The 23,115-nt window shown below is 44.2% G+C and overlaps 1 protein-coding gene across 7 annotated transcripts in view; it reads left to right on the top strand.

The window, feature by feature from the left end:
* LOC306972487 (zinc finger protein 521-like) overlaps positions 1–23,115 on the top strand; it is a 124,146-nt gene that overhangs the window by 8,484 nt on the left and 92,547 nt on the right. For 5 of the 7 annotated variants that reach the window (XM_079569129.1, XM_079569125.1, XM_079569124.1 and 2 more), the window contains 2 exons: positions 3,299–3,355; positions 16,486–16,680. Coding sequence is in view for 5 of the 7 variants with exons in the window: in XM_079569125.1 (XP_079425251.1) it covers positions 3,299–3,355; positions 16,486–16,680 (252 nt within the window). In the remaining 2 variants the exon portion in view is untranslated. The remainder of the gene's footprint in view (positions 1–3,298; positions 3,356–16,485; positions 16,681–23,115) is intronic. The other 2 variants (XM_079569130.1, XM_079569126.1) reach the window with 1 other exon arrangement.

Genomic DNA, 23,115 nt, shown 5'->3' with positions numbered 1-23,115 from the left:
GAACTTCAAATGTTGTTTTCGGGACGGGCCCACACTTCATTTTAATCCATTAATTTGATGTCTTACCTCCAAATGACACAATGGAAAACAGTTTACACTCTATTTGTGATGTGTTGCAATCAATGGTTTCAAAAAGTGATTTTTTTTTTTTTAACAAATATGCATATAAAGTGTATTCCATTTTTGGCCCATCAGACCATAGTGGCCTTCGCGTCTCGTCTCTATACGACATGCAATTACCCGCGTGTCAGGCGCAAATGGATGCGGCTAACTCTCAGCTGACAAAACTTTTAACGCGCTCACTGTGGCGACAAATCACGCCGGAGCCATCTTAATGTTCTTACTTCTTATGGTATTGTGAAATAGATTTTCTGCCTGAACTGCCTCATCTCACCAACAGGGAGGGTAATCAACAACAAAACCAGAAAAGAAAAAAAAGAAAAAAAAACCTCCAAACACCAATCTGGGATAGAACTGTGGGGGATTTATTAGGACCCCCTATCCCGGGCCCATTTAAATGATCCCGATGTGCAGAGCTGGAGAAACTCATTAGGCTCTCGGGGCGCCAGTCACTAAGGCCCTCTTGATTTCTGACTTGGAAGAACAGCCGAGTTTGTGGCGCAGAGGGATCGAGTCTCCACCGCGTCCAACTAAGACCACTCCATCACTTTGAGTCCACTTGGCTAATTAATTGCCAGACCCATAGATTTTTTTTTTTTTTTAGCATGTTTGCGGTGGGGACTAACACTTAATAACTACTTCACTACTACAGTTAATGCCTCACTCGTAATGAATAGTTCTTCACATACATGTAACTAATGAATTGTTCATGATGAATTAAGTAACTCATCATTTATGAAGGCTTAATAAGGTGCGGTTATTATAAAGTGTTGCAAACAGTGACTCATCCTCAGTATGTTTCTGTCAGTACTTTTACACACAATGTAGAATTTCTTAACCTCCGAACCCCCACTTTAACAGTTCTCCAGTTCAGCTTTACCCACATCTAAGAAACTTCTCCGGGCCTATAGGGCAGTGTAACGCCTCATTTGAAAGCTAAGACCCACACAACTGATGTAAGATTTTTTGCTCGTGTTGCTGGGTTTTTGTCATGCGCTTTTGTTACTTTTTCCATGATTTTCTTCGTGGTCTTATTTGTTGCGTTTTTGTAACTTTGTTTTGTTGGTTTTTCATCCTCACTTGCGTCTCGTTTTCGTCGCTATGTTGACGCTTTTTCACAATTGGATACCTGGATGATGACAGAAGAAAATGACAAATAACAGAGAAAACCTGCTTGTGTCAGTGGGGGTTAAAGGGACTATACAGAGTTTAAAAATGTTAAAATGAAGTATATTTCTCCCCCTACATGTTCCAGCAATGTCCTAAGGTGTAGAATGAGCCCAGACCTGTTCACCAAAACTGCCTCTAAAATCCTGCACTGTCACTCAAAAAGTTGTTACTTCGGGTCTGAAGTGTCATCATGCACGAGCTTATTACAGAAGGTGCAGTCACACTTATGACCTGAGGTGGCAGTAGTGAGTATAAAATAGCCAACTTGCATCTAGCCCCTTTAAGAGGTTAAAATCACCAATTTTAGTATTAAAAGTATATTTGGTTGCATTTTTTTTGACTGCCGTGAGCCTTTTTTCATATATTTTCTTTCCCCAGAAAGTTTACAGCTGATCGTATTTCCACCTATATCCCTGTTACAGAAATGTACAGACTTTGGTTGTTGACACACGTATAAAATGCTTGTAATAATAGGGAAGAAACATGTTTGCTTTGACTCGATTACCTGTAACTCTTGTTTACAGAGTTCAGGGCATTGACTGATTATCAGGGTTAAGTTTCCCCTCAGTATTTGACTATTAGCGCCCCGGAAGAGCATGTTAGTGACACGGACAGTTGCACATGAAGCACGAGCAGAAATGAAGGCTCGCGTTTCTTTTCTTCTTTTGGTTCTTTTTGGCTGGACAAGGCCTGGCAGCGCAAAACGCAGTGGCGCTTTTCCACCCTCGTCTTCAGAAGAAGCAGCTCAACACCCCCCCCCCCCCCCACACACACACACCCCACCCCACTTCATTTTTCACCGACGCTTGACACCCCGCTTGACACCGACTCGCGCGCCCCCGAGGGAAAGGCTTCTGCCACCATAGGATCTCGCCTTAATTATGCAAAGTACTGGATATTTTGTGCGATTTTAAAAGTGCGCCGTTTTTTTTTTTCTTTTTCTTTTTCTGCTTTGGCAGTCGCCGCCACGCTCCCCTACTGGGAGGTCCTGTCAGATATAACACCCCCTTTGCCTCCCTTTTTTTTTTTTTTTTTTTTTTGCTTACGAAAATGAAAGGCCGGGGAAGAAAAGACATAATGGGGAATGCATTTCAACGGCAGGGGTGGATCGCGGACATGTAAGGAGCGCTCACCGAGACCCTCATTTTGCATGGAACAGGTGGGAGACGCTTTTGTTCTCCTCCCGCTGCTAAAACCCATTTCATTTTTTTTTGGAAGGGGGGGAGGTTGAGTTTGACACGCCGCGAGGAAAGTCTCCCCTGTTCCCCCCCGACTACAATGTAAAAAAGGTTCTTATCTTTTTATTTTGGGGGGCTTAAACGGGGGTGATGGATGTTTTGTCCAAGGCCAAAGTCAGTCGCTGTGTGGGTTTTTTTTCCGCCGTGCCGCATACATATAAAGAGCGGACCCCGGCGCTGATCAAGTCATCACTGTTTTGTCATCTGCCATGTAAAGAAAAAAGGAAAAAAAAAAAGAGGCAGACAAGCACTTTGCAGCTGCTAAAGTTGTCAGGACATTTCACACGCAGCGGGTTTTTTTTGAAAGGCGGCGTTCGCGCGTGGTCCGGAATGTTCAAAACGGGAGTCTCTTTTTGATGTAATTCTGCAAGTCAAGTTCTGCACTCGGGGGCCACTCGCTAATGCAGCCATCAAGGTGTTTGCGCCGGATCGCTGCTGATTGTTTCGAGCTCACGTTGGAGGGGGGGGGGGAAGAGAAGTGGTCCATAATTCATAATCCGATGTGTTATTTTGTCATGTACGTAGGTGGCTGTTTTTGCCGCCGGTTTCCAAAAGTCATACATAAGAAAAGTTGCCGGCGCGGGTTCCCAGACCGCAAGTCGAGCTGTCGAAAAAAAAAGCAGTTGGAATCTCCTGGAGTTTCCGTGCAGACAAATCTCAATAGTAAATAATGAAAAATAGAAGAATGCCGTCCAACTTATTAACTGTTGCTTTTCCCTTTCGTCCCCCCCCCCTCTCCCCTCGCTGCGCTCTCTCTCTCTTTCTGGCAGTAGAAGACAATGTGACGGAGGAGCAACACAGTCCCGGGCAGACTGCCATTCCAAGCGGTAATGCTCCGTTTCATATTTCATCTTTTTTGGGGGGTTTTCTGGAAAAGTTATGTGTTGTTGCTTCAGAAAGATACAAAATACCATGTGTTTGGGGGGGGGATTGTTGTACTGTACGCTGCATGTGGCATGTGCTTGACGGAGGAGGCCTGAGTCGTAATGTTACTTTGTATGTTAACGTTCAAATGTGTATGTTCAACAAAAAACAAATGCAATGCTCATTTTCCAACATTCTCCCGCAAAGCGGCCTGATAGCCGAGCATAAGACAATCTGTTTTTGTTTTAGGGACTTAAAGGAAGTCTTTCATATATGCTTATGGGCATTGAGGAGCCTGATGTTCACCAAGACCAGACATCCAGCAATAGACAACCTCCACCCTTTCTCCAGTTCAGCTTTACCCAAATCTAAAAGCTTGTCGCCTGGAGCTCACACTATTATAGGCCAGTGTCATGCCTCATTTGAAAGACCTACAAAACTGATCTAAACAGAGCCTTTTCCTTACATTGTTGCCGCTTTGTCGTCACTTTTGATTTTTTTCATTGCTTTTTGCACCACGTTTTTTCATCTCGTTTATCACTTTCCTGCTGTGTTTTACAGCAGTTTTTTCACGTTTTTTCGTTAAATTTTTTGCTGCGTTTTTGTCACGTTTTTTGCAGTGTTTTGTCATGTTTTTTCCTGCGTTTTTGTCACGTATTTGCTGCGTTTTTGTCATGTTTTTTCCTGCGTTTTTGTCACGTATTTGCTGCGTTTTTGTCACGTTTTTTCCTGTGTTTTTGTCACGTATTTGCTGCGTTTTTGTCACGTTTTTTTTCCTGCGTTTTTGTCACTTTTTTTCCTGCGTTTTTGTCACGTATTTGCTGCGTTTTTGTCATGTTTTTTTCCTGCGTTTTTGTCACGTTTTTTCCTGCGTTTTTGTCACGTATTTGCTGCGTTTTTGCTGCGTTTTTTTCCTGCGTTTTTGTCACGTATTTGCTGCGTTTTTGTCACGTTTTTTCGGTACATTTTTCCTGCGTTTTTGTCACGTTTTTGCTCCGTTTTTTTCACGTTTTTTCATTCAATCTTTTGCTGCATCTTTGTCATGTTTTTTTGCAGCATTTTGTCACGTTTTTTTGCTGTGTTTTTGTCACTTTTTTTGCTGCGTTTTTGTCATGTTTTTTGCTGCGTTTTCGTCACTTTTTCATCGCTCTTCTGTCACTTTGTCGACGCTTTCACCTTTTTTTCCCCCAGGAAGCTTTTGTATTTGGGTTAAGCAGAACTGGAGAAAATGTGCTCGGTCACGGCGGGGGTTTGTTGGTTAAATCACGCTCAATAAGACAAAGAAATCCTATGTAAATGCAACGAGGACACAAACTTGTGCATGTGCCGCAAACACATCCCTTTTCTGTTTGTGGATTTATGCACGGCCAGCCCTTCTTTGTCTCCCAACCTTTACTACCCGTATGATGTAGGGTAGCGTGCCGCAGATGAATGTGTCCTGTCCTCACGTATGCCATTCACGGCGCCCCCTCAGGAACCGCGTGGTAATTCAGGTCAGGGCTTGGCAGAGAGCCCCCCTATGAATGAAGGCTGCTCCGGATGCGCCACACTGTATATTTTCATTTCATTTGTCTCTGCTAAAGGTTAAGTCTCAGGCGTGGTTATTTTAAACCCGATATGGATGGCTTTGCCCAGCAGGCTGGGGACCCTGGGCCCTCTGAAGGCTGCCACATTAGTCCAGCGTTTACTCAGTGCAGTGCGAGTGCTTGTGAGCTAATGCACCACTGCTACAGGCCAGGCTTCTAATGAGTGTACTCTTAGTTTTATATGGATGCCGATGCGTAACTTTTGTTTTAGCGGCTTCAGATTGGAGAACACAATTCTCTTAGATGGGTAAAAACAGGGTAAAAATACAGGGTAAAAATACTTATTGATGATGACAGACAGAGAACAGAGTGCATTTTCTCCAGTTCGGCTTTACCCAAATCTAAAAGCTTCTCGACTGGAGAACAACAAGCTAAGACCTACAAAAGTGATTGTTGCTGCATTTTTGTCACATTTTTCAAGCATCCCTTTTTTGTCATGTTTTTGTTGTTTTTTGCCGCTTTTTTGTTTTGTTTTCATCCCGTTTTGGTGGCTTTTTTGTTGCTTTTCATTGTTTTTTTTCCCATTGCTTTTTAGTCGCGTTCTCGTCACGTTTTTGTCACTTTTTTGTCATCATTTTGTTGTGTTTTCAACATGTTTTTGTCGCTTATTGTTGCTTTTTTGCTGCATTTTTGTTGTGTTTTCATCCTTGTGTTCGTCGTCCTTGTTTTAGATAAAGCCAAACTGGAGAAAAATGTGCTCGGTTCAGACGGGGCTTAAGAGGAGAATTTAAGAAGGAGAATATAATAATAATAATAATAATAATAATAATAATAATAATAATAATAATAATAATAATAATAATAATAATAATAATAATAATAATAATAATAATAATAATAATAATAATAATAATAATAATGCATCAGTTGTATATAGTGCTTTTCTGGACACTCAAAGACGCTTTACTTTGCATTATTCATTCTCTCCATACTTGGTGATGGTAATCTACTATTGCAGCCACAGCTGCCCTGGGTTAGACGGACGGAAGCGAGGCAACCAGTCTGCGCCATCGGCTCCTCCGACCTCCACCAACCACTCACTCACACACTTCATTCACCAGGCTTCCTGGTGTCTCCATCCAAGTACCGACCAGGCCCTTCCCTGCTTAGCTTCCAAAATCTGACAGGATAGGGCAGAACACAGGCAGTATGGTCGCAACAGCTTTCATTTTTTACATTTTTGATTCATTCTTCAACATTTCCAGTCCCACCACTGATCAAAGTAGTGATGCAATCGGAAAATCAGCAGAGGCAGTTATGCCAGGGTTTGTAATGCAAACATTTACTCCCAAATGCAGCCTGGGTTCGTTGTCAAAAGTAGTTATTTATGAGTTACTGTATGTAGTATCAAAGATGTTTTCGCTTCTGCTCTGACTAGAAACCAGAGAATTAACTTCATTACTGTACACAACCCAGTCCAGAGAATCACCTTGCATAAACAGATAAAAGTGTAGCCGAACGTGACCATGGACCTGTTGCAGCTGCAGTGAGAGCAGGTCATGAGTTGAACCTTAGAAGTGAATTGACGTGAACAGAATGTCTTGTGAGAAAAAGTTTGGAGTTCGCATACAGTCGCAGGAAGTACAGACTGTTGTGCTAATGTGTATTGATAGGTGTTAGCGGGTGGTTCACTTGTGCAGGAACAAAAAACGAAAGCAGGCTCCTTAGCCACTGCGCCAGGCCCAGCTCGGGGGACCGAGGTCCGGGGCAGAGCGAGCGAGCGGGTTGGGGGGGGGGGGGGGGGGGGGGGGGGGGGGGGGCGGTGTTTGCATCGGCTTAGGGGAGAGACCTCCAGCTCGCTAATGAGAGTGCCTGATTACAGCGACCCCCCCGGACTCACGGAAGGCCCTCCATCTCCCCGCGCCGCCTTCCACCTCCAGGGCCAGGGAGCGCGGGCCGCCACATGATCGATGTCTGCCTGTGGAGAAATCAGGAGGGCGCACAAATTAATTTCTCACTTTCCTCATTTGACTTCATCCGACTGATTTATTTTGAACCCCGGCTCTCCAAAGATGCAACCCTGCACCGACCGCCAATGAGGGGGGAAAAAAAAAAAGAAGAAAGTTTGCTCTGGTACAATTAGTTTGAGGAAATATTTAGATCTACGGCCAAACTTTTTGAGCAGAGAAAGTCGCAAACCATGGAAGCGCCACAGTTACAAACTCGTGTGCACAAACTCAAGGATACATTTGCTCATTTTGAGACATTCACCCACTTCCCAGACAGACTGTTCACCCACCTCGTCTGAGTTTGGCTGGTTGTTAGGATGTTGTGGACAGAAAGGGTGTGGCAGCTTACAAACATAGTGAGATGACGAGTGTTTGAGTTATTTTAATTTAGATCCTCTTTTTTTGAATGCTCTACTGATAAATATATCAGCTGGTAAAGTAAACACTGGCCACAGCAAAGCTTAAACCGTTTCTCCCTCACGTCGGGTCAAATGTAAATGCAGCCTCTGTGATCGACATGCTACAATAGCCATTAGGCCCCTGACAGGCTAAAGGACTTAATCAGACGCTCTGTGCTGGCCGGCCCTCATAAATAGACCCCCAGTCGCGCTCTTATGTGACTCCTGAAGTGTTCACCGGCCGCTGCATCCTGTTCCATTCTCACGTCTGATATGTAGCAAAGGCAATGGGGGAAACGCTAACAAAAAAGGGTGAAGAGAGTATTATGCATGCTATAGAAGGAGCAGAGCAGTCACAGAGGTAGCTTTAATGAGGCAGTGTGAAGAAAGGCTGAGGGTTTGTCGGCTGCGTAGCTACCGCTGTACAGCTTGTATGTGAATGTTTTTTTTTTCTTTTTATACATGGACCTTTTTATTTTAGGAAATGGGAAATTGAATGGGTAAAGGCAACATAAGTTCAGTGAACTCCAGCCTTACCAACTAGGTTAGTGAGGTGTACAGAATTATCTTTAATCGTAAAGTAAAGGTGTGAAACACTTCACACGGGCATTTCCAGATCTTTTTCACAGGGAGGGCACAATGGGGGCACTTTCTTTTGTGATGGCACAGACTCTAAGGCATCAAACAACACTTGAAATGAGAATTGAACACTTTATTTCAGCGTTGTGCTTTCTCGCACGCATACATGTGTGCGTGCAAGCTTGTGTAGTGCTGTTTTCACATGTTTTCTTTGATATGTGAAAATAAACGATACTTGTTGCCCCTCTATATGATGTGGCACCATAGATGGCCTATGACAGGGGTCCCCAACTAAATCAGCTCGAGGTCTGCAAACCTTTCTTTCATAACTTTCGACATATGTCTCAAGGTCCGGACATGTGCAGTTATTGCGTCTGAAAATGTTATAACCAGAGCACAGGTTTAGATAATTTTGAATTCAGTCTTAGAAATTAAGTATATTTGGGCTTTGGGGTCCGGATTAAAGCCTCTGGAGGTCCGGATCTGGATCTGGTCCGCCAGTTGGGGACCCTGGGCCTATGACATGCAGTAAGTGTCATGCAACCATCATTACATAGCAGAAAGATAACATAAGGAAACGATAACCTGAAGAAAAGGAACCTATAATATAACCTGTAGGCCACTCAGTGCCGGAAACATCATTATCATAAAGTAGCATGAAGTGTGCCTGCCTAGTCTGGCTTGTGCTTTCACTGTAGTGGTCTTGTCTTGGGCTAATGCTGAGGCTGCCCGCAGATCAATGCACTGCTGGGTTTGTGCTGTGGCAGGAAGAGGCTCGGACTCGTTCTCCTCACCACTTCGCAAATCCAACTCTCTATTATTCATTTCCTTTGATGCTTTACTGCACTAATGGCATAGCCAGGCACTCTGTTCAATATTGCTACTCCGTTCCAGGGAGCAGCCTGAGAAAGGGAAAAGATTCTTTCTGAGCTTTGATTTGCGTTCCTTTTTTGTCGCGTGCGTTTGTGATTGCATGTTTGACTTTCTCTATGGCTTTGCGCGGCGTCTTCTAGCCATTACTGTAATTGTTTGGCGTCCTTTTTTGTGCGTCTATTCCTCAGTGTTCTTTCTACTGTTCTGCTTACGTCAAAGAAGGTGGAGGGCTGCTTCCTGCCATCTTTGAAATGTTCAAAATGTCTTCAGATGGCTTTTGAGGAAACTCTTGGGCTTACAGTAAAATATGTCAAATTAGTATAATACAATAGATATGGATACAATAGTGCGAGTAACGTGTATGTATAGTTAAGTTGCTTACATTTGCAATAGTTCTATATAGGAAAATAAGGAAAAAAATCCAATGCCCTCTTTTGGGTCACACCTTATTCTAATTTTAGAATAGGCCGTAAGTATACATTTGTTACACAGAGGATGTATGGGAGCAGTTTTCATCATAGTAAAGCACAAAAGGTTGCACTTGAGCCATACAAATGCCAAAACTACCTTCAAGGCAATTCTTCAGACAATATTTAGTATTTGATTCACTTCATATCCAATGGCAACACTTGGCTGGACTAAAATCACATAAAAAACACATTGATCTGTACAGTATTCTAACACTTCAGTATCAAAACATTTATAATATTGTTGCATCGTCAATTTAAGCCAATGAAATAAAGAGAAACACCTGCCCTTGCCCTTTATAACAGCACCCAGTTTGTTTTAAAAGATGCCTTTTTGACAAAGAACTCGGCTAATCCGCTGCAAGATTCACACGCGTCACAAAAATTGAAACGCTAATTACTTAGTGCTTAATATGAATCAAGGGGAGTCGGCGGCGGTCTAAATCAGATTGCACAGGCAGCTCGTGCGAACGGGCTCTCCCCATGCAAATCCCCGCCATCGTTAGCAGCCTGCCAAGTGTCTAGTTCACCGTCATTGGCTTCTTTAATGACGGGGGGATCAGTGGCTGTCTAAAGCGGTGAGCCTCCATCTTCCCATTAGAATAGACTTTGGGAGGTGCACGTGTGGCATTAGAGCGTAGTATGTGACCTATATATCGGTAGCAGCGCGCGGCACAAAGTTTTTTAGATTTTTAAATAATGAGGTGCCGGGGAAAGCGTGTGAAGGTTATTCAATCTTAATGTCCTCCTATTTCTGACAGCCTCCCCGACTCTGATAAAGGAGAAGCCCACCTTTGATCAAGCCTGCCGACACGTGTCTACTGAAGCCGCTCGCTGGTTAGAATAAATTCTTAATTCCAACTTGGGGGTGGATGGGTGGTTGGGGTTTGGTAACGTAAGGGGGGTTTTGTGGGAATGGTACGGGCAGGATCTGTTCGATGTGGTGTGGAAATGAATGTTATAATGATGTTTTCAGCGGTGGAGATGTATCTACAGGCAAGTACAGCCCGTAGTGGTTTCTCCGTGCTGCTGTGATTCAGGGCATAAAAAACCCTCAACAGATTTTTTTGGTGAGTGTGTGTGTGTGTGCTTAAAAAACGTTTTCCTATTCTTTAAATCCCACTGTTTCATCTCGTCTTCAGCAAAAGTTCATGCGGGGTTCGCCGTGTTTTCAAATACAGCACACAATCTGGGGGAAAAAAAACTGTATGCAAGCTTTTACTTCGAAGATCTGTTTGCTTCATGATTGACGTACACACTATTAACTTTCAATTTTGCATCTCGATTGAGGGATCTTAGATGTGAAGATGCGTGATGACTTGGGCATTTCTTTGCAAAGATGGTTCGAATTGGATTTCTGAATCTTGGTTGGTTCTATTCATGAGTTTTCATCTGTTCAAAAGGCTGTGCAACTAAGGCTTTTGATTAGATTTGTAATTTTAAAATCAAGATTCAGTTCACGCCACACACCAGGAAGCCGGAGCGCATGGGTATCTTCTTGCGCACTCACCGGTAAAGGCTAAAGAAACAGCGTCTGGTGTTGAATCCACCCCAAAACATGTGAAGGTTAGGTAATCCAATACGCAGAGAGGAAACCATTTTCGCATGAGAATCGCATAACGAAGCGTAAAGAAGAGTCCCAAAAGAACCATGTGCAGCTGCATTATGTTATGTTGCAGAAAAGTGAAACTGTAAGCACACATGGACATCAGCTGATCGGTTCATCTTGTGTTTAGGACATTCTTTTGTAATTATAGTGGATTCATGAGACTATGAGGAATATCTTATTATAGATATTCCTTTTGAAAACTTTCAAACCAATTTGCTTCCTTTTGATAAGGCCCATTTATTATTTTAAAATCATTACTTTATTCCGTTTTACATAAGGGTGTGTTTAATAGGTTTTCAATGAAATCAACTCTTATGTGAAAAAAAAAAGGTTGATATTTGTGCATATTTGACCTTGTATTGATCCAGCAGCTGTATGAGTGGTCAGCATGACGCGTTTACTTTCTGTCACAGTGGCCTCTAGGACGCTCCAGGATCAATTGTTTGGAAGGTTTTCACTGCGGACGGAGCCTCTCACCAGAAAACATACAAAACAATTCATCCTGGTGCGTTGTAGGGACCACTGTAAAGGCGCCATGCTGACCAGTCATACAGCCACTGGGTCACTACAAGGTCCAAAAGTTGCATAGTGCAGCTTTAAATAAACATATAATGTACATGTGCCTTGTTTCGTTTACACAGTACGGTAAACGTTTTGATTATTTATTCTTCTTCCTTAATTTCAATAATTGTGAATAATCATGAATATTTTTCCTCAGAATGATCATGACTGAAAAAATGCGGAATCTTGACATCCCGACCTCACACGTTAACCTGGACCTCTACCATTTGAGAGAACACCTACGCTAATACAAGAGTTTACATTTCCCTTCTCAAAATGCCTGAGAAGGGCACATTTTTGCCTGACTGGTGGCACGTGTGCACGCCTTCATGGCCTTAAAACGGGATCATGCAAATTCGCCATGCTTTTTTTTTGTCATTCCGTAATAGACTACATAATCTTAGTACAACCTCCCTTTTGAAACCCTATCACATTAAAAGTCAGCCTTTGCAAATTAGCCCCGGCCACTCTCACATTTTTCCCTCTGAGTGCTCTTCGCCCGCATGGTCAGTGTCTCCGCTGCTCAGTGTGTGGGCCAGACAGTGGGGGGGGGGGTTCAGGGGGGGTCCGTCAAGGATCCCCTGCCAGCCACCCAAGGGTCCCTAGTGGGGCTAATGGAGCGGAGAAAGAATATCAATTAAAAGGTTATAAATATTTAAGAGCAGAAATATTCAATAATATAAGGGTGGGGGGGTGGAGGGGACCTGGGGGGGGGGGGCTTTTTCTCCCTCAAGATGAAAGTTGTGTTGGCGATAAATGTCACCAGGCTTCCATAGGAGACCAGAGTCAATGTGATGGATGGTTTTGGACTTTAAAGGAGATATTGCTGTACGCTCGTATGGTGTCAATCACAATTCATAGATCCGCACTGTGTTATCAATCCACTGAGATGTTTTGGTTGCATAACACAGGAAAATACCACATTCTTCCTGACTAAAGGAAGCAAGTGCAGTCAGGCTTCATCATTGTACAGAGAGAACAAAGCACAGTTACACAGCCCGACCCCAAAAAACTTGTCACACGCTCAAATATTTTGTCGGACTGCCTTTAGCTTTGATTACAGCACACATTCGTTGTGGCATTGTTCCAACAGGCTTCTGCAATGTTAAAAGATCTAGAGTTGCATTCATTTTCCACCAAGATCTTGCATTGATCATGGGAGAGTGTGAGCACTGCGCTGAGTCTTCTCCAGCACATCCCCAATTTTCTCTACAATGTTGAGATCTGGACTCCGTGGCCAATCCATGTGTGAGAATGCTGTGTCATGCTCCATGCACCACTCTTTCCCAATATGCGCCCGATGATTCCAGGGAAGAACAAATCCACTGATGGAATAACCTGTACATTCAAGATGTTCTGGGAGTCGTCTGATCTCATTCTCTGAGCAGTGTTGCTGAACCTGGACCTGCAAACCCAGATCATCACAGTTTATTTGGGTGGTCGGGCAGTGCATTTTTTGCATCTGACCCATTCCTGAGCAATGTGTCAGGAGCACTGTTGGAACCACTTCTCTTGATGTTGGCTGGTATAGGATCTTGATCAGGAGAACCTATAGTTGAACTGTAATCCTGCTGCTACATTTGTATAGTTGTGGTTGTAGATGTTGGCGTTTGGTTGGGATGGAAAAGCAATCATTTTCATTGGATAGCAGTCGTATGGTCGCTCAGATCAGCAAAAACCACCCATTAACAAATCAGCCCTTCAATATATTGTGATTTCTATAAGGTCAATGAGTGCCTTTCGACATGACCTTACCGTCATATAGATCAACGGTCAATGCCTCTCCTGTGCCTCCATACCCGTGTTGACAAGTGTTGACACGCTCATTATCAACTTAACAAACCCGTGTGGCGAGACGAGGAGGGAAAAAGGAAAAAAAAAAATCTCAATATGTCATCCCAACTTCATATTCCGCATGTGATTGTCAGCCGTGGCCAGGGCTTGTTGCTATTGATCTGCTGTCCAGCCTGTAGAGAGCATGCACGAGGATGTCCTGATCTGATGGATTACCGTATGGGGCCCAGAGGCGCAGGAACCTAAGTTATCGACGTGCTTCTTTAATCCCAGGGTTGGACATGACCTTGCTGTGTCAAGAACCCCCATCACACTTCCACTGTACCAGCACCTTTGTGTTGCTCCAAAACGTTCACCACTGGGCCTGCACTGTGAAGCATTTATGACATTCACAATTGAGAATCCCAGTGACACACCGCATGTGCCATTAGCAACTGTCAGCTTTCTCTTTTGGGTGCTTGTCTCACAACACTGCTGAATTACTTTCCACAAAAAGCGTTCGACAAATCAAGAAGCTCATGAAGGTGTATCCGACCAAATGACTCTGCACTTGGTCGGCAATGGCAAACTGTGAAAAGGTCTGATTTTTGTGTGTGGTTAGCGTAACTTTTTCCGTCAATAGAATCTCAAGCAACATTTGGTTGGCTCTGCAACACTTTGGCACATTTACAGTTCTGTTTTTGGACTAATTCCTACCATATAGAAAGGGGTTGGCATACAATTTAGTTTTTTTGGGTGGAAAACGTGTATTATTGTTTTTGTATTTAAAAAAAACAAGGTGTGCTTAAATCTTCTCTGGTCATCTTTTGAGCTGTACTATTACAAATATTAATGATTCATAAAGGCCACTGGAAAAAAAAACATCCTAGTACTCATGTCGCCATACAAAAAGCCCATAAAGTGCTCACATTTCTGTCCATATTTTGAATTCGATGCCGGTGAGTGCGGATGAATCATAAGTCTATATAGTGTGGCTCTTGGCCCCAGTCTGAAGTGTTTTCCCCCTGAGCGAGACCGGCCTGCATCTGCGAGGATTGAGTTGGGATTTTCATTTTCTTGAAACACCTTCTGTTCTGTTCTGCATGCTCCCACTGGGGACCACGGGGCTGATATTTTTAGAGGGCATGTTCCGAGAGCCTGAGTCGCCAAGAGGGAAGGACAATGGAGGGTGTGATGTTACATCAATACTTGGCGCAAGTGGGGGAAAGGAAAAATCCTGGGTGGCCTTGATGAGTTCTGCAACGCCTTTTCCTCAAGGAATCGCCCGGACTGAACAGCACCCTGGAAGAAGGCAGACACAAAATGGCTGCATAATATGTTGAATAGTGCAAGGCTATGCATACAGTGCTTAAAGTGCAAACCGTTTTGATTCTACAGTATGTGGGCGAAATGTTGTCGGCCTTTACAACATAATATTGACATTATTGTCAGGAAGGTAAACAAAATGTCAAGAATATTGTCAGTGAAATGAAACCATTATAAAGCTCAAAGAAATAAGGCTAGCTGGTGAGGACTAAAACAAGAAATACAGTGGACATAAACACAATAAAATATACACTACTACACAACTAATCCTAAATGGCAACAACAAATCGAGCCTATAAAACAACTAAGCAACTAACTACAACAAAAAAATTTTAAGTAAAAGCTACGCTAAATGATCTAGCGTAGCTAAAGTCAGTGCTATGCTACAGGATCGCTAACCCGACAATTGCTACGATGCTCACTATATGTATTGTGATATTTCTGCACTTTTTTTAATCTGATGAAAAAAAGTACATTTTTTATTAACTCAAGTATATTAAATAGTAAATGGTCACATTTATAAAGCGTCTTTCTACCAACATTAGGCCCTTAAAGTGCTTTACGTCAAGGAACCACTCACCCATTCACACTCTCATTCATACACCAGTGTCACACACTAGAGGCACTGTGGGTGAAGTGTCTTGCCCAACAACAGTGTGCACTTGTGAGATTCGAACCGCCGGAACTCTGGTCACAAGACGACCTGCTCTACTATCTGCACCAGATAGTTGTGCGCCCGGTTCAAGAGACTATACACACTGACAGACAGATAAACTTTGGCGCTTTGACCCTGGCAAGACCTCTGTCATGCGGTTAACGAAGAGCGTGGGAGATTGAGGAAACTTCAGGACATATTGGTGAAGACGAGGGGATGTGATGCTGACGGGGCGTTTGTTTTGTTTTTCTGCAGAGGTGGTGATGAAGCCAAGGAGGGAAAATTCCAAATTTGGACTGAAAGAGCGTGGTTCTCAGGTGGAGATTCAAAATGGCGTCCTTGATATTAAATGAAAAGCTCTTTCAGCAGTTGACATTATCGTTTGATTGTTAGTGTGGCTTCTTAATCGGTGTTATTGTGTGGGGTAATAGTCACAGCAGGGAGGAGAAGGCCTCTGGGTCACGCTGCCAACCAGACGGCGTTCCAAGCCAAGCCTCCCTTTCCGCTGCTCTTCTTAGTGAATATATTCATGTGACATTAAGTCTGATTGTTGCGTCACACGTGCAATTACAGATGAGACTTGTGTTGCGAGGGATGACTTCTGGTCCTTTATGCGGGTAGTCAGTGGCCCACCGCTGGCACTGCTGCAGCACAAAGCCAACAAGAGACAAAACTGCAGATGGATTGAAGAATATTGATGTGCGCGACCCGCGGCTGCCTGCGAGCAAGGCTGAATAATTTAGGCAAGTGTGTCGTGCGACAGCCTAACACACACCAATCTCGGTTTGGTGTGCCTTTCTCTGCTGCCTCCATACATCCCGCTGCTGGCCTAGATGTCTGGTAATATGGCGAGGCCTGTCTGCTTTAATACACGCAGACTGATGCTATTCAGTGCACTGGCAGGGTATCATATGTCTCTGGTCCAGCCAAAAACTGCAGGCCGGGCTTTATTAACTGCCTGTATTCCCCTCTGCCTAGTCTCATATACTGAAGTTTTGCTTGGGTGCAGCAGGGCAAACACGTGAAAAGGCATTTCTAATAACAGAGGTGTGTAGATGTTAGTTTTGTGAGTGCGAGCCATGCCACCCCTCAGTATCTCCCTCGCCCCCGCTGCCCGGCACAGGCTGTGGCATGAGTGGTTGAGTTACACAGGCCCAAATTGAACCTGCATTTTTATTACAGCTTTTATTATTGTTTTTATTAAATCCAGAGCGGAGAAATCCATTTTATTGTCACCCAGAGGAAGCTGTGATGGCTGAGCGTGTGGGTCGCCCCTCTGACTGTGTTGTGTTGCCTGTGTTTCCTGTGGCTGTGCAGATTCCGAGTGCGCCCCCGAGAGGCCGGAGGAGGATGCTGCGGCTGTGCGTGTGAGGCAGAGGCTGCTCTCTCCAGAGGAAGCTGAGGAGGGAGAGGAGGAGGACGACGCGCTGCACAGCTGCGACAGCTGCCGGCAGGTGTTCCCGTCGCTGAGCCATCTCACCGAACACAAGATTAATCAATGCCAGCTGACAGGTAAACACTGTTCAACCCAGCGAGCCTCCCCTCCACTCTGCCGCTCTTCTCCCACTCGCACTCTGTGCTTCATAAGACTGTGCCTTAGTGTTATTGCACCGCACAGAGGGAGCACCACCACACCAGCACCTTCAGTGGTTCATACTGTATCTCCAAAAAGCATAGTTATGAGCACTCTCTAACCTCAGCTTCATGTCATCCTGGTATTTGCATTCGAAATCATTTCAGTACACACTTCGAAAACGGACTGACCTGACCAAAGGTTTAGTTCTGAGTTCCCTGAAAATAGATAAGGTTGGGTCATATATAAAGCGCTATAAATTTGAATTGGTAAGTCTTGTATACACAGTTGCATTGAACAGTCGACTGTGAGACACACTAGTGCGCTGCTATAGGCCATTTGTAATTCATATGAGCCGCATATCAATATGTACACAGCACACATCCAAACAAGCCTGCATGTGTCCTTATAACAGATCACTCTAGGCTACACGTGCGTATTTATAGTGTAGAGCGTGGTGTCCTTGCTTGTTTCAGCACAGCTCTTTCACTGAGCATGAGGCGGGTTAGAACACTTCGCCAGAGCGCACCACAAAGCAGCAGCAGCAGCCTTGTCCACCTACCTATCTGTACTCGCTCCAGGAGAGTCCCGTCGCTGGTGCGATGCTAGCGATAGCCACAGTGGTGATATCTAGTGGGACTGAGAGAAGGATGCCATTGGCAGACTGTGTCATTGACCTGTTGATGGATGAATGGTGCTATAAATACGCTGACAAGGTGGCAGACAGGACTAATGATGTGCACTGAAGGTTTTCCATGTGCTTCTCCAGGACCTAGTGCCCTCCTTTATTCTGGGAATGCGCTACTTGCGGACAAATGATTGTAATCACATCATTGGCAAAGTCAAAATAATGTGTAAATACAAATAGTCTTAGTTTCTGTTGATCGCAAAAGAAAAATGAAGTGCTTGATTTAAAGTATTCATCTATGAATTGGAAGGCTTCCAGTTAGATGCCAGTCATTGTGCTTATGTGTTAAATAAAGAACCTGACATACCCCTGATATAGATCTACTACGAGTTGGTTTAGTTTTAACTTAGACTTTATTTCGATCGGGTTTAGTCCTGGTGGAATCCTGCTTGGTTAAGAATTCTATAGTGTATAAAAAATATCATACAACCTCAACTGCAACATGGTGGTCAAAGGCAGAGAATTGTCCTTGTTTTCTTCCTGTCTCTTATTGAAAGCTGAACTCGAGCCATCAAGTGTCCGCAAATCCACAATCTGGCCCTGAGAACGCCATTGTAACCGGTCCTCTGTTTACATTCGAGCCCTGTTTGATTTCATAGTAGTTCGCAAACCCACAATCGACAGACCACAAATTACAGGCTAGACGTCCCCATGAGTTTTTTTTTTTTTTTTTTTGCAAAGATTTTTCCATTAACTGCGAGACAATCTCAATTCAAAAAAATAGATTTTGTTTTCGCGGCGCGATGGTCAAAGCCCAAACGCATGGTTTCTCATAGGAGTGACATTGTGAGAGCAGTCAGGCTTGTTTACATGCACGTGTGACTCTGGGGTGGTCATGTGTGTGCAAATTCTGAAAAAGTAATGCTCAGTCGACTAAAGGTGTGAAAATCAATGGCTGGTTTTCTCCCTCCCCCTTTTGCCCTGTCTTCAAGTGGAGCTTCTGAAAAAAAGGCTAACCAAAATGGAGACGGGGGATGAGTACCACTTAAACTACACACTTGGTCCGTTCTACTCAACTCAATCAACCCCGTCCAGTCGGCGGTTTTGAAAATCTCAACTACGATGATTTTGATTGTGCTGACAAAGCTTGCTTTGCTGGTCCTCCAAGCCGAAGATAGCCCTTGTGCATTAATCTCACACGAGTGCAACATATTTTATTCACCAAAGCGTCACATTTATCACCAGCGTAATATGATCAGAACGGCGTCTGACATTTTTTCCGGATTGCTTTTTAGAGTGTCAATCTTATGGACAAATAGTTCTTAATTGCTCAGTGATAAAAACAGGCAGTTTGGGTAAGGGCCCCCGTGGAAAGCAAACAAAAGAATATAATTGCCATTAGGGCATCGTGATTCTGCAGAAACACTCCATTAGTATTCAAACAGGGTGGGAGAAAAGAAACTTCCAAGATGGCATACTAAGTACTGCGTGTTTGTGTATTGGCGGTAATATGGGAGGAGATTTCCTATGTGGCATTATGTAGACATCCATGACCAATTAATCTGCCTTACATCAAGTCTCTACTCACAGATGGATCCTTTATTAGAAGCATTTTCTAATCAAGCGGCGGCACCTGCTAAACTCCCATTTTTACAATTTGAAATGTTTTATTTTTGGTAAACAAATTGCAGAGCTTGACTGGAACCAATCCACATATGCAGATTTGCTTGCTGTTCCTTGAATGAATTGAGCACTTTTGCCTCAGCTCCATGTTTTACACAAACTAGAGAGCTGATTTTACATATTCCTCAGGTAGAAGTACCATTTCCGTATAGAATTTTGTTATGAAGTAGCATATTTCCCTTTAATCTCAGCATTCACTATTATTGCCAAGTGTTGCATTAGTGCCGTTCTACAGCTTCCATAGCAGACATCGCATGTGGTCTTTATTATCCAGTTTTCATTTAAAAACAGTGTGCCCAGAGTTGAGACTAGCAGTGGACCACACCCCACAGACAGAGACAGAGGAAGATGTTACATGTCACCTCGATCAATGGCCGCCATTGTCTCTCTCTGTCTGGTCGAGGTATAACACCTTTCCTTGCACTTAAGCCGTGACCACTGCAGTGCGCTAAGGGAGCGCATGGCTATGGATTGCCTCGTGTCCCCAATGCGATCGGTGCTATTGATCGCACTAATGCTGGACTGCAGAGGAAGGAGAGGCTGAGAAATGGAGCGAGGGAGAAGGAGGAGATGAAGAGAGAGCTGCAGGAATGCGTCCCCGGGGAGCCCGTCTTTGGCTGGGGCAGGGCTTCAGGAATGCTCCCCAGGAGAGCAGCACGAAGGCTGGGTTAGGGCTGGAAGAATGCTCCTCCAGAGACTGAAGAGTTGAGGCTGCTATAGGCAGGGCCAGAGGAATGTTCCCCCAGAGCAGCCCTGCACTCTGGGCAGAAGTGAGGGGCTCTGCCTCCCTATGAGGGGGAGACAGTTCTGCCTCCCTCTGCTCCGCTCCGTCCTCCCTGTGGCTCCAGGATGGCTGCGGATCGGGTTTCCTGCCGACAGGGCTGTAGGTTGCCCTGGGGAGGAGAAAGAGACTGGGGGTTCTGTGAGTCCACAGGCCTTTCCAAAAACACTTCACTAATGCTTTGTCTTAGTCAGACTGAAGCGTCTACATCCTCTGTTGTTCAGCACAAAGAGAGATTTACTGTTTGGTTTGCTGGCATGCTCATGTAGAACACAGGCCTTAGACCTGATTGGAAAATCTCTTTTTCATTTTCTGCCAGTGTTTACTAGAAGGCCCACACAGTAAATAAAAATAACTCTGCAGCTCCAAGTTTAATTCAAAAGATTACATTTCCACAAAGCCCGGTACACGCGCTCGATGAAACTCTGCTCTCAGATATTTGAATAGCCTGCTGCACGACTGGGCCTGGTGGCCATTCTTTCATTACGGGCCCAGCTCCCTTGAGCAACACCTTTCCTTGTGTCCTTCACTAGAGGAGGGGCCTGGCCACCTCCCCAGGAGAGCTCCATGCCCCGCTATTTTAACCCTCTGTGAGATGACCTTTTTAATAAGTGTCTTACTCTGTTTTCCTGCCGGCCACTGTGCGAGCAAACAGAGCATGTCTTCTGCTTCCCTCAGATAAAGGAATCAATCAGAGAGCAGGCAACAAAGAAGGAGCCAGATAACTGGGCCATATATGGATTTATATTATGTAGATTTCCCCTTCCCACTTCCCTGTAGACACAGCAAAATGCTCAGCTTCAATAAAAGACATTTCAAATTTATGAGAAAAATACAAATGCAAAGAAAAACAATAACCCCTCCCCACAATGCAGATGTTAATACGATTCAAACCACTTGCACTGTTTATTATAAAGCCTCTATTTACGATGGCAAGCACTGCATAGTTTTGCAACCCACAAGTATATGTTCCCTTTTTTTTATATATTTCCAATCCAGTCTTTGTTCAAATGTTTCAATTCATTTTAGCCTTTGTGTCACGGAAACATCCAGTCATCTCCTCCACTACGAGCAGTCTTCTGGCAGGCGCTGTTCCTCCTAACTCTTTCCAGCGCTCTCCTCGGTCATAGCGCTTGCCTTTTTCTTTTCTTTTTTTTCTTCCCTCTGCGAACTTTGTGTATCGATCCAACAGCTGCTTTGCGGCTGCCAAGAAGAACGCGCCGAACTGCAAAGACTTTATTTGCTTCAAAAGGCCTGACATGAGAAGGATGCGACGCGAGCTAGACCTGATTAGCCTCAACTCCGACTTACGTTCATCTCCAATTCTGCCTCTGCATTTTTATTTTTTATTATTTTTTTTGCCTTCTTCTTCTTCTTCTGCTTCCCCGGCCGTCTTGCGACATCCCGGTACAAAGAGCAGAGCGCTGATTACGAGGCTTTGAAAGGAGGAGAGGCGGTCAGGGGAGAATAGCTACTTCTGGCACGATGCAGCCACTGAGAAGGAGAGCTCATGCTAGAGTGAGCGCCCACAATTGGCCTTGGGTCCTTTTGCAGCGAGTGTGTGTGTGTGTGTGTGTGTGTGTGCCGTAAAATAGGAATAGGTAGGAGCCAGACGAACGTAAGCACGCTTTAGCGACAGTGCTAGTTGCGTTAGCGGCGGAGTTGTGATTATGAATTCAAAGCGTATGCCCTCGTGAGGACGCCCCGGTTCTCTCTCCCCTGTGCTCCTCTCCACATTATGCGCTGTATAAAGTATTTATTGCTCTTTGTCAGACAGGGGCTGCGTTTTGTGCCAGAAAACAATCAAAGAGCAGAATGGAGGAGTCGACGTTTGGATGTGTTTTTTTTCGCTTCTAATGCAGCACTAAGGAATGTTTCTCAGCAGTAAATAAACAGCCTTTGTGCGTAGCCGTGCAGATTAAATGTTGATCTTATTGTGTAAATCTGCGCCGTTTCATAATTTTGCTCTAGCTACCCTCGCCATCCTCCGCCATACTGTACAAGAACAAGCTACAGCGGATGATCTGTGGGAAATAGACAATTGGATTTGATAACAAATTCAGGAAAGTGTTTTGTTGGTGTTACAATGTTCCAACTTTTGTAGGAATTTGTGTTGCGCTGCAGTCTCAAGGGCGACGAAAAAATGTCAACTAAATTAGCTTCCCTCGAATGAGCTCAAGCAGTCGTACCAAAACATAGATAAAAAAGCATTTTGGACAAGATTCAAAAGCAAAGCAAGCCAATCAGAGAATGAAGACACAGGTCCAATATATAAAAAGAGATTGTTGGTTGTGTAGGAAAAGCAATCGGCGTATGAAAGATTCCAAACCCGCTTCCTGTTTCGCTAGCGCCTCCCGCTCGCTAACGTACGAACTGGTTTACCCGACCAGACAGTCATATCCCATGTGTGCCCGTACAGACACGCGTAGACCTTTAATCAAAGCGTGGATCCATACATTGTGCCGCTTTAAAAATGACAATCGCCACCTTGCAATTACATCCCCCTCCATCTGACATACAACATCTCCTGGGCTTGCTTGCTCAATCAGTCATCCACTTAGGCATGCAAACACACACACCCACACACACACACACACACACGCACACACACGCACACTCACACACACGTGCCTCCTGCAGCACCTGCACGCTTCCGTATTTCCGAGGCATAACTCACGATCACAACTCCATCCTGACGACCTCTTTAGGATGGACAGTTTTGTTAGGCAGATTCTGTCCACGGTGCACATCCAAACATTGTCCCGGAGCGCTCGCATTCGAGAGAAGAGCGAATCGTGAACTTCTAAACTCCATACAAGAATTAAATGGATTTCGGAGTTCCAAACTACAGGGTTGCCAGGTTTTTTTTTTTTTTTTTAATTTATACATAATAAGACTCTTTGGAAATTGATTTTTTTTCTTTTTGTTTCTCTGCAGAGGAAACCGCATCACCCAAATCATCGCTGCCTTTGTGATGCACCGATCGCTATACTTGCTATTGGACTTGTTATTTTTTTTGTTGGTTTAATTGTGAGTAACCTTGCCAAAAACGATGCTAACGGAGAAAACAAACAAAGAACAGAGAAAACCTCACACAGTTGGAGGTTTTTGGAGTTGCTAACAGGTGTGGTGTGTTGTGTGAAAGTGAACTAAGGACAGATCCAGCTAAGTGCGTCCGTGTTGCCGATTTGGGCATCGCCAAATGATCCAAATGAACTCCAGAAACAGGAATAGGTTTTCTTGTTTTTGATCCTGATTCAGTACTTCGCTGCTCCTTGTTTT

Source organism: Gobius niger (assembly GCF_951799975.1).
Source record: "Gobius niger genome assembly, chromosome: 13".
Lineage (NCBI taxonomy): Eukaryota > Metazoa > Chordata > Actinopteri > Gobiiformes > Gobiidae > Gobius > Gobius niger.
Note: the sequence above shows the minus strand (reverse complement) of the source record. Positions and strands in the feature narration are given on the sequence as shown.